The 12,107-nt window shown below is 38.9% G+C and overlaps 1 protein-coding gene across 1 annotated transcript in view; it reads right to left on the bottom strand.

Annotated features, from left to right (window-relative positions):
• Positions 1–12,107, bottom strand: part of KIF13A (kinesin family member 13A) — a 256,044-nt gene that overhangs the window by 144,414 nt on the left and 99,523 nt on the right. Inside the window, exon 2 of the mRNA XM_011967586.1 lies at positions 1,728–1,740. Coding sequence (XP_011822976.1) covers positions 1,728–1,740 — 13 coding nt within the window. The remainder of the gene's footprint in view (positions 1–1,727; positions 1,741–12,107) is intronic.

Raw genomic sequence — 12,107 nt, 5'->3', positions numbered from 1 at the left:
TTTCTTTCAACATTTACATGTTTCTATGAGGAAAGGCCTGTATCTACTTTGTATCCATCTTTATTTGATTCTATTGAGTCATTTATTTGATTTCAAGATGATCTTTATGCTTTCCAGATGTGCCTTATGGCACGTATATACGCATTGTTTAACATCGTGATTCAGCTTTACTTTTATTTTGAAAATTTCATGACACTTCTTAGGAACAATCAACAGGATATCCAGCAAAAATAAGGCTGGGAACCACTAGGTTATATATGCTCACTAGAAAATGACAAGAACATTCCTGTGTACCAAGCAATAGTGATTTTTAAAAATGTTTTTGTATCTCTTTTTCATTTCAGTGCTTTTCCTTCACTAAGCAGGTATATGTGGAGTTGTGCAGTATTTCATTGATATTTTTCTGTGGGGGAATACTTTGTACTACAAGACTGACTGTTCTGAAACTTTGGGGAACCAACAGCAAGGGATATAAAAACTAGATAAACAGCACTTATACATTCTAGTAGAGACCAATTTTGGGGATTATGTCTACACTGACAATTGCTCCGGGAGAATCTCCTGATTCCCTAGATTTGGCCAGAATGCCACTGCCAACACTTTTCTAATATATTATATATTTCTACTTTCTTAACAGATCTCATATCATTTGTTCAATGCATGCCTTCCTTGCTAAAGTTGAAACTCTTAGTGCCAAGGACAATGTCTTAAGTAAGTAGAAGGCATACAGCAGCATTTTAGTGGATTGCCATAATCTGAGATGGATTGTTCTTCATAACCCCAGGGGAAAGTAAGCTTTGTCTTTTCTGGATTCCATACCGTCACCCAACTTGTCTTAGATTCCAACCATATCGTTTGTGTAGGTAAGCCTGTTCTAATCCTATCTCAAGAAACACAGCTATAATCAGCATCACTGGCCAGGGGGTGGTCAAATTTCTCATTCCTTTTGGTGCTAAGTGTCCCTCTGATACTCAACAAAATACTCACTGGTAACAAAATCAATCTTCAGTTATTCAGGGGCTGGTCATTCAGATTCCTTACTTCTCATATTCCCCCACTTCCCTCCTCTAACTATTCTCTAACTTCTAGGCTTCTCACTGGTAAAGAGGCCATCAAAGGTTGGCCAGAGCAGGTGGGGAAAAAACTAACTAGTGGCCATTGTGATGGGCTAGGAACTCCAATGAGGCATATAAAGTTGGTAGAATGTTGAATCTCTATTTAAAAGTGTGAAGAACTTTTCCAATGATAACAACCAATCTCAGTGGGGCCAGGAAAAGATGGTTTGTCCAATCAGTAATCATGGTTACCAACTACCATCCTATGATATCACCATAGTTGTTCCTCCACATTCTAGGGTGTTGATACTGTACAGTTCCAGCTCTTCCATTCACTCAATCTGTGAGTTAGGACATGCTGTTTCATCTCTCTGAGTCTCATTTCATCATCAAGAAAAGAGAAACAATAATCTGACAGGTTTGCTTTGAAGATTACAGCATTCACTCCGAGAATGAAATAATGTGTGAAAGTGCTCTGTCAATGTAGACTGACATTCTAACTTTATGTTAATACTGACATTAATTGTTTGTTCATGGTGTGAGTTTTAAATTAGGATGCTGTTTTTAGTTCTCAGTGAGACAGATGTTCTACATGGGTTACAGTGATAAATTAAATCCTGGATTTTTGCAAACTAAAGCAGTATACATGCCAAATTTCATATTAGTGCTTACCTTGGGAGGTTTCCTTAATGATGGGAAAAAAAATTCAGCAGCAGGGATACAGAGGGTTGTCAACACAGCAGCCACATCAGAGCGAAACAATGAAAGAGAAAAAACATAAGGTAAATTCAGCACCTTGATAACATGATCTGAAAGATATTCTTCTTCATGAAGATCAGAAGCCAAATTCAAACACATTACTGACTCAAGTGATAAACTCTTAATATTTGCTCAAAAACATAGCATGGACAATATAATTTCTCTCTTGGTTCCACAGAATGAAATCAGACAATCATTCAGATATTTTTAATGATTTTTAAGAAATGCCAATGGCAGAGCATCAAGATAAAGAAAGATGCCACAATCCTTACTGCATGTGATTAAATATTTTTAAATCAATTTTTATATTTAAATTTTTCTTAAATTTTTGTTAAAATATATACATATTTTCCTTTGATAAATACGTATACTCTAAGATAATATATGTGGGAGTTTTTCTCATTTAAAAACCACGGTTTTAAATAACTCATATACTTTAACACTGAATAGACATTTAAAAGTAAGTTTCCATTTTTTCCCCACCATCAGCGACACATGCACTTGTTAAAACATCTGTTTCTACACGTTAATAACTCAGAAATGACTGAAACTGCACCTGGAAAAAACTCTGAAAAGGAAATAGTTTTCTTTCTTTTCTTCTCCAGAGATGGGGTCTCACTTTGTTGTTCAGGATGGAGTGCAGTGATGCGATCATGGCTCACTGCAACCTTGAACTCCCGGGCTTAACTGATCCTCCTACCTCAGCCTCCCAAATAACTAGGACTACAGGTGTGTGCCACCACACCTGGGTAATTTTTTACTTTCTTAAGAGACACTATGTTGCCCCAGGCTGGTCTCAAATTCCGGACCTCAAGCAATCCCCCCACCTCAGCCTCCCAAAGTGCTGGGATTACAGGTGTGAACCACTGCATTTGGCTAGGAAACAGTTTTCAAGGCAATAAAATGTTAGGTTGACTTGCTTTGTAAATATTTTCTTCATGTACAAAATTAAGGAGCTCAATTATGATTTCTAAGTTATGCAATCCTAAGACAATTCTTGGCCTTCCTGATAGTTACTCTTGATCAACCACTGATATCCTCAATTCATAAACTGTAAAATTACTATGAAAAAGAAATGGGGGCATTTACCCTATGGCTTTAATCCTTCTTCATAGGAAATAGAATCATGCGGCTAAGAAAATAGATTTTCCAGGGCAGAGGACACAGAAAAGTACACGCAAAAACAGCAGGATGCCTTTTATCCATCACTGGGTGTGACACTCCTTACAGAGCTCTGAGGGACTCGAACAAAACTGAGAGCTCAGTAGCAGGGGAAAAAAAATGTCCAATCACATGCATAATTCTATACTTTTGAGTGCAGGGAAGAAAAATCATCCCATTCTTATAATGATGAAGTTGAAACATCATTTTCTTGAAATTCTACAAATTAGCTGAAAGAGAGTGACCCCTTATTGCCTTATGTCATTCCCTCAGACAGACACAATGGGAATGTGATTTTTGTCTTCAGGTTTTAGAGGGGAACTAGAATAACTGGTATCTCTGGCTGCCATTAAGCAAGTCTCAACATATTTGTATGTCTACCCTTTAAAACAAGATAAACATTTATAGAGGTTAAAAATAAAAATGCACAAGCGTTTTTAATTCTAAGCAAGTCATGGATTTCCACACTGTTAAAAAACTTGAGATTTCTGCCATGAAAATGTTCTTAAGTGGAAGACTATTCAGAAAGGCCTCAGTTCTAAGTAGGTAGAACAATAATAAAACTTTATGAACCACATTTTTGACTACACCTTCTCATTTTGCTTGCTTTATTCTTTAAAAGCCATGTAAATCACTGCTTTATTTAACAAAGGAAAGAAAAGTCACTTGGGTTACAATAAGGCCATTATATGAAACAGCACGGACCAAAGGTAATTAAATGTAGGTTTCCCATTTACGTTATGATGAACCCAGTAACCAACGGGGCTGGGACAGACTAGGGGAATCCCAGTGAGCTCTCTGGAATTCTCATATGTGCCCTTTATGCCACAGCCACAGCACAATAACAACCACCAGCAGCAGCAATGAACCAGTGCTGGTTTGTAGCCAGTAGTACATTCACCTTCTTAGCCGTCAGCAACAAAATTATCCTTTCTTCACCAACATTCCAAGAAGGTTTTCTTCATTCTTCTTAGAAAACCAATTCTATTTCAGCATTTTAAGCACTTTAAAAGTCTTTATCACTTAGAAGATAGCCCATAACATGGGAATACCAACATAATTCTGCTACCTTCTTTTGTGTTTCTGAGTAAAGACTGCTTGTTAAGAATAAATGGAGACTGGGCAGAAAAGAAAAAAGGGAAGCCACAAAGCTCATCTGCTGCTACCCAGACTTACTCATCATTCGGTTTAGAACAAGGATCCTTGCTACAGAAGGAAAAGTAAACCCTGTAGCGCATCATAACTGTACTTCATTCATTGATACACCCTGTACTTCATTCATTGATATACGCTGTACTTCATTTATTGATACACCCTGTACTTCATTCATTGATATACCTTATTAAGGTTTGAATGAGGTGATGGGCTGCTCACTCATCCTAATTCAGATTCAAGGTTACTGCCCCAAACTCTAGAGGCTATATGTCCTTCTTTGGTAGTTGTGAAAAAAAAAAATGTTTCCAGTATCAGTAATACTGACACTATAAGCGAATACAGTATGCTATCCTTTAGGGTGGAAAAAAAAAAAAAAACAACCTCATGTGATATTACAATGTAAAAATTAAAAATTTCATATACATATGAAATCTTATCTTAATCTTCATCTCTTTCATATATATAAAGTACTAAAATAAACTTAACAGGCTGAGATGGCTTCAAGGTCCTGGGTTTCTACATAAACAAAACAAAACTTAAATTCAGCCAATCACCTCCAATCACCAGCAGCCAACTGAGCATTAGGTATATAATCAAGAATTTTCCACTGGGACAGTACAAATGAAACAACTGCTCCAACTTTAACCAATCAAATAATTTCTTTGCTTTCCTTCTGAGTTCACCCTACAAAAGCTTTCCCTTCATGACCCTTCAGTGGAGCCCCAAACCCCTTTCAGTTTGGAGCTGCCCAATTCTTGAATCACTATCCGCACAAATAAATTCTTTAACATTTTAATGCACCAAGTTCATCTTTTAACAAGTTGAAAAACAAATGAAATGAGAATGAATAATATAAACATCTATCAGATTCAACATAAATCATATAAACACGTATTTTAAAAATTATGGGCTGGGCACGGTGGCATGCACCTGTAATCCCAGCTACTAGGGAGGCTGAGGCATGAGAACTGCTTGAACCCAGGAGGCAGAGGTTGCAGTTAGCCAAGATCAGGTCACTGCATGCCTGCCTGGGTGACAGAGCAAGACTCTGTCTCAAAAAAAAAAAAGGCCTTTTGTTGATTGTATCAGTCAAAGCCATGACTCTTAGTCAAGTACAGACTACTGCTGAGATACCTACGTGGCTTCATTACAGAAAGAGGCAATGATTTTGCTCAGTAAATATCTAGTGAACTAAAAAAAGAACATCCCTTGAAACAGACCTAACTGACCCTGACACATAGGTTTGGTTGCTGACTCCTTAGAAAACAGCATTTCATTGACACTTGCCTAAAGGTGTGTTTATTTCTGACTACTCTCCAATGCCCATCCTCCCCTTCATTCTCCAAAACATCCTTGTTTTTAATCATGTGAACTTCTCTAAGTAGTCAAGTATTAGTACTTTTGTATATTCCAAAGAAATAAACTAAATACAATTTGACATTTTAGAAGACATTCTAGGTTCCAGGATTTGGAGAGAAAATAAGGAGGGGCAGTTCTTATTTTCTACATTGATAGTAGTTCTATTTTTGCAAAACACTGAAGCTCCTCTTCTCTCCCAGGACAAGCAGGTTGATCTCTTTCAGGTCACCCACACCATGAGATTTTACCACACAACTCATGCAATTTACATGCCTTTATCCCACTTTGTCTTTCCACTCTGCCTGATCATACCTGCCCACTCTTGAAGACACAGTTCAAGGTTCAGCTCTCTCAATTCCTCACCAGCCTTGGAGACTACCTTGGCCTTCACTACTTCTAATATCCCAAGACTCCTAGGGTCAACATAACAGCTTAGCACTTATTGGCACACATAAAGTTCTGTTGCCTTCAGTAACTTTGTCTGCATTTGAGTCTCATATATCTTTAAGATTTAAACTCCTTGAAAACAGAGGCCAGGTCACATGGTATATAATCCCTGTCCCCAATCCCATCTATTCATGTAGGGCTGAGTACAGTATAAGAACTCAGAAATAATTTTTTTACATTAGTGAGTTAAATATAATCCAGTTGTGAGGATTTACTTAAATCACCACCACAATCCTGCAATTTTGGGGCAAGACTACCTGCATTTAACAGCAGTGAAGACTTCAGAGACTGTCAGAAAATGCAGAATATTTCTGATGACTTACTTAAAAATAATTATTTCTCTAGACCAGCATTTCACAAGCATAGAAATTGAATAGATGTTAACAAAGGTCAAGCCCTTAAAAAGCGTCTGACATCAACTAAATTGAGAAATGCTGCTGAACACAGTTAAATATGGGTTTCTTTCAGGCAGTACCTTTCAGAGACTTTGACATGCTAATATATGTCGTTACTCTCCTTGCATATTCAACACAACATTTCAACAGCAGCATTCCCCAAACTTATTTGATCATAGAATTTTCTTGAAGGAACATATTTTGGGGAAAACATATCAATGATTTTGATAAACAAAAAGGTATTTTAAAGGATGCAATGGGATTTCCATATTGCAACAAATCTAGCAGCTCAATAATCTCAGGTATTGACATAGATAGTACGGCTAAAATTTGAGATGAACAAAAAAAGGTTGCTATTAAAAATACACACAATTATCAGAGAAAAATAAGTTTTAAATGACTTTTGAAATATATACTTACGTAAGTGCTTTAAGAGGTACAAACAAAATGGCACAAGAACTCACAGAACAGAGGGATCAAAGCTGAATGCAGGCATGGGGATGTGGTGGTCAAGAAGAGAGAGGATCTGGAAAGGGTCTTCAAAAACAGGGAAGACTCTAACAGGGATGTGGGCCATTTCCAACAGAGGTGATTGTGTTAGCAAAAGTACTTAAATGAAATGAAAATATTCTAGGTGTCTTGGCAAGGGTTCTGTTTGATGAGATTAGAGAGTATATTGGCGGGGGGCGGGGGGTGGTAGGGGGAACACTAGAAAACAGTACAGTTGCCAGGCGGCGTGGCTCATGCCTGTAACCCCAGTAATTTGGGAGGCCAAGGTGGGAGGATCACTTGAGTCCAGGAGTTCAAGACCACCCTAGGCAACACACTAAGACCCCATCTTTACTAAAAATAAAAAAAAAGGAGTAGGTGTGGTGGCTCATGCCTGTAATCCCAGCATTTTGGAAGGCTGAGGTGGGTGGATCACTTGAGGTCAGGAGTTCAAGATCAGCCTGGCCAAGATGGTGAAACCCCATCTCTGCTAAAAATACAAAAATTAGGCGGGTGTTGTGGCACATGCCTGTAATTCCAGCTACTCAGGAGGCTGAAGCAGGAGAATCACTTGAACCTGGGAGGTGGAGGTTCCAGTGAGCCGAGATCGCACCACTGCACTCCAGCCTGGGTGAGAGTGAGACTGTGATTTAAAAAGAAAAAAGAAAATGGTAAAGATAAATTGGACCTATAGTGGGACAGGTCTTGAAAGGAGAAGTCTGTATTTAATTTAGTAGGTAGTACAGACCTGGAAAGTTCAATAAGGAGGACTAAAATAAAGGAGGATAAATAGCCTATGGCAACAACAACAGTAAAAATCCTAAACAGCTGAAGTTCTTTCCCCACACTTCATTCTGAAAGATGACTGGGTCAAGGAGTCCTCTGACCACTGTTTACAGCATATTGACTATAATCAGCTACTTAGAAGTTTGGCGACCAAAGGCTCTGAGGTACAATGGCCTACACCAGTCAGTACTTTGAGAGATGTGTGTGATCAGAGAAGTATCTTCTGAACCAGAAATTTCTCTTTCATGTATTAAAATATTTTATTAATTGTTGGAAATGGCTGCAACCTAGATCTGAAAGATACACAGTTAAATGGCATTTGCCTCCTGGAAATTAGTTTAAGGACATATTCCTTATTATGAAGCCTGTGACTGTCAATTCCAACTTGGAGAACTAAACAGGTCATCAAAATCTTCTAAGTCAAACTTGCCCAACCCATGGCCCACGGGCCTCATGGGGCCCAGGTCGCCTTTCAATGTGGCCAAACACAAATTTGCAAACTTTCTTAAAACATTATGAGATTCTTTTGTGATTTTTTTATTTTTTTGCTCATTAGCTATCATTAGTATTAGCGTATTTTGTGTGTGGCCCAAGATAATTCTTCTTCTTCCAATGTGGCCCAGGGAAGTCAAAAGATTAGACACCCCGGTTCTAAGTATTCTCCTAATCAGCAAGTATTTATTGAATACTAACTCCCACAATGCATATTATGAGTGCTTTGAGGGAATATTTAGAGGAATTAGGCATGGTCTCTGACATCCGGAAGCTTAAAACCATGCAAGAGAGACAGATATATACATGTATAACTAATATTCAGTGGACAGTGATAAGTGTGACAACAGAGACAGGAATGAAGAGCTACGTTCAGTCAACAAACATTTCTCATGCACTTTCTGCCACTCTGTTGGGATACAAAAATAAATTAGTCTTTTTGTCTTTCAAACAAGAAACTGATTCTTTATACACATATCACAATACAATATGAAGTGCACAGCAGCTCTCCAAAAAAGCGGGGGATTCACTGGGCAAAGGGGGAATTTTCTTCGAGGAGAAACGCCTGGAGCAGAATTTAGGAGGACTTAATAGGAATTCACCAAGCTGACAAGCCAAAGAAATGTTATCTCAATAGGGGGAATCATCTATGCAAAAAGCACCAAGAGAACACAGTTCATTTGAGGGCCACAGACTCGTGGGATCGTTCTGTTGCTAAGCTCAGCAGTTAGATTACAGTTAGCAGAGAAGGTGAGACCTGGGATGATGGTATAGGGATGAGGTTTTGTAGGACAGTAGGTACCATTTTCAATCAAGATTTATTAAGTGTAGTTTGGAGATAAGTTTATATACTTGTGTATCAATAAACTAACATTACCTCCATTGAAAACATGTAACAAAAGCTTCTATGAATTATAAAAAATAGAAGGGGTTACATATGCACCTGGAAGAGCCTTTGAAACCTATCACAAGAAGAATGCAAATGTCAAAAACTTTAAGTTCCAAGACAAACGCTGGTTTGAAAATTTTAAAAAAGAGAGTCATCAGATGATCAAACCTACAATCACTATAGCAACATTTTCTGAACATGTGAAGAGGCTGATTCATTCAAGAGATGTGCCACCAAGTTTGTTTTGGAAGAATACTGGATAGATTATTCAGAATCTACTAAATTCAAGATATATGCTTAATGCCATTTTCTAATTTTTTTTCTCCTAACCCCTTATTTCCTCTAAGACTTTGATCTCACCGCCTGTGGTGCTTTGTTTTGCTTTCTCCTTCCTTCCTTCCCTTTCTTCTTCTTTTTTTTTTTTTTTTTTTTTTTTTTGGAGGAGGCCTCGCTCTGCCGCCTAGGCTGGTGTGCAATGATGTGATAACAGCTCATTGTAGCCTCAGCCTCCTGGGCTCAAGAGATCCTCCCATTCTCAGCCTCCTGAGTAGCTGGGTCTACAGGTGTGCACTATCACACCCAGCTAATTTTTGTATTTTTTTTGGTCAAGACAGGGTCTTGGCATATTGTCCAGGCTGGTCTTGAACTTCTGGGCTCAAGCAATCCTCCTGCCTCAGCCTCTCAAAGTAAGGCTTAGATTACAGGCATTAGTTACTATTCCTGGGTGCTGCAGTGCTTTTCAAGAACACAATTCTTGCAGCTGGCAAGGGGAAGCTATGGTTCCAAGAGAAGACCTAGTAGGGCAAGAATTGAGTAGAGAAGGAAGTAAAGTCAGGAGGATGACAGCCTGGGAGAAAACAGCAGAGGTAAGAAACTCATGGTCTGGATATAATTCAAGAGTAAAGATGCAGAGGTGCTGGGTGAGATAAGATGCTACAGTCGACAAGTGAAACCTAACATTTCAGAGGTAGCACATTTCAGGGTAGTAAACTCTAACCTGGTCATATAGTATGTCTGTGAATTGGAATGGATGATCATTACTTTAATTAATAGCTAACACTTACTGAGCTCTAATTATGTGCCAGATAGGTTTCTGTTACTATCTGCTTCAACTCACTTAACATATTTAATGACCCTATACATAAAAACTCTATTATCATTTTTCAAATAAAAAATACTGAGGTACAAGGTATAGAGATTGTATGACTTTTACAAGATCACAGTTAATGGCATCACCATGATTCAAACCCAGGCAGTCTCTGGCTGGAGCACACTGTACACTTAACTGCTATTGTATATTGCCTCTCTGGCATCAAAGAATTTGGTTGAGAGCTCTTTCAGCTTAGGCTAGGTATTGATTGGATAGCAATCCATGTGGATGTTCAATGATGTGGATCATCCATGCTTACAAGGGTTATCCATGTGGTTAATAGCATGAATTAGCCCTTCTGTGTCCTTCATGAATGTGTAGGAGAAACCTACACAGAGTGAACCTCCAAGAAGGAAAGGCATTTATGGAAAAAAAAAAAAAAAAAGGAACTGGTATGACAACATGGAGTTAGAAGGCTGCAAACGACTACTTCCTGCTGAGGTAGTAGGAAACTGAGGGCCACTGAAGAGGGGTATAAATAAAGCCACAAAAATGTAGATGCAGATGTGTTGGGAGCAAATCCTAGGCAGAAGGACAGCTGGAACAAAGCCAGAGTGCACAGGATATGTTCAGAGAACAGCAGGTAGACAGAATGTAATTGAGAGCCATACAGCTGGAAGAACAGACAAGAACCAAATCGCAGACAGCACTGACTGCCATGATGACTCAGCCTTTTCTCAGAAGAAATTGCCACAGATGGTTTGCGCAATGGGAATGACATGGCCAGATCTGTTTTAGGAGGGTGAGACTCAAGCGTGAATTAAGAGGCCACACCATCTAGAGTCAGCAGCGAGACATGCACTGGTGAGCCTCTGCCTGGCACCAACTGCAGCCCTCACGGTGTGTTAAGTTAAGACACTACCGCAAGGACAAGACACAAAGTAGGGCGGAAAGACAGAACACAAAGACAAGTTGAAGGAAAAATCTGTAAGACGTGTTGAGTGCTGTGCTCCCTCCACCTAGCCAGTCCACCACGTCTACAAAGATTGAATCACTGCCCCACAGCATGAAGGGACTTTCCGCATGGGACTTCAGTAGCAGACCTCGAAGCAGACCTGATGGAATGGATGAAGAAAAAATGGTTTCAATTCGTTTGATACTTATTATATTGTTGACAGTTTTAAAAATTAATTGAGGCCGGGCATGGTGGCTCATGACTATCATACCAGCACTTTGGGAGGTCACGATGGGAGGACTGCTTGAGCCCAGGAGTTCAAGATCAGCCTGAGCAACATAGTAAGACTTTGTCTCTACTAAAATTGTTTTTAAAAATCAGCCAGGTGTGATGGTGTGTGCCTGTAGTCCCAGCTATTCAGGAGGCTGAGGTGGGAGGATCACTTGAGCTCGGGAGATTGAGGCTGCAGTGAGCCATGGTTATGCCACCGCACCCCAGCCTAGGTGACACAGCGAGACTCTGTCTTAAAGAAATAAAATTAAAATGAACTCAAAATACACTTGCAATTTTAAAAAATGCTAATCCTGATATGCCTTCTTTAAAAAAAAAAAAAAAAACCTGCTTCTTTTTAAAAAATTACCAGTTAATCTATTTTCATTTTCAATAAAATGCAAAAAGAAAAACAACTAATTTTGTACTGAAGTAGATAGACTTGTGGTTTGTTTTTGGACTACTTTGGTATATTTGAACTACTTCCTTCTGGCATAACTATATTTGGCTTAAAGTTCTTCAAGCTATAATGAAGCACAGTGGTGAGGAGTTCAGGATTGGGGGTCAAACAATCCTAGCTCTGCCATGATCTCGCCATGTTGACCTTGGACAAGTTTACTCAACCCCTGAGTCTCAGCCTCTAAAATGGGAGTAGAAGAGCACTCCTTCAGCACTGTTGAAGGATGTCATGAGGTGACGTGGGTAATGCTGTACACCATTAGCATGTAGAGTTACTGCTCAATAAATGTTAGATGTTATTACTGTTGTTACAACAAATATTCCTCCTGAATTATACATGCAAAAT

This window comes from Mandrillus leucophaeus, unplaced genomic scaffold (assembly GCF_000951045.1).
Source record: "Mandrillus leucophaeus isolate KB7577 unplaced genomic scaffold, Mleu.le_1.0 Scaffold800, whole genome shotgun sequence".
NCBI classification, from domain to species: domain Eukaryota; kingdom Metazoa; phylum Chordata; class Mammalia; order Primates; family Cercopithecidae; genus Mandrillus; species Mandrillus leucophaeus.
This window is presented reverse-complemented; position numbering and strand designations above follow the sequence as displayed.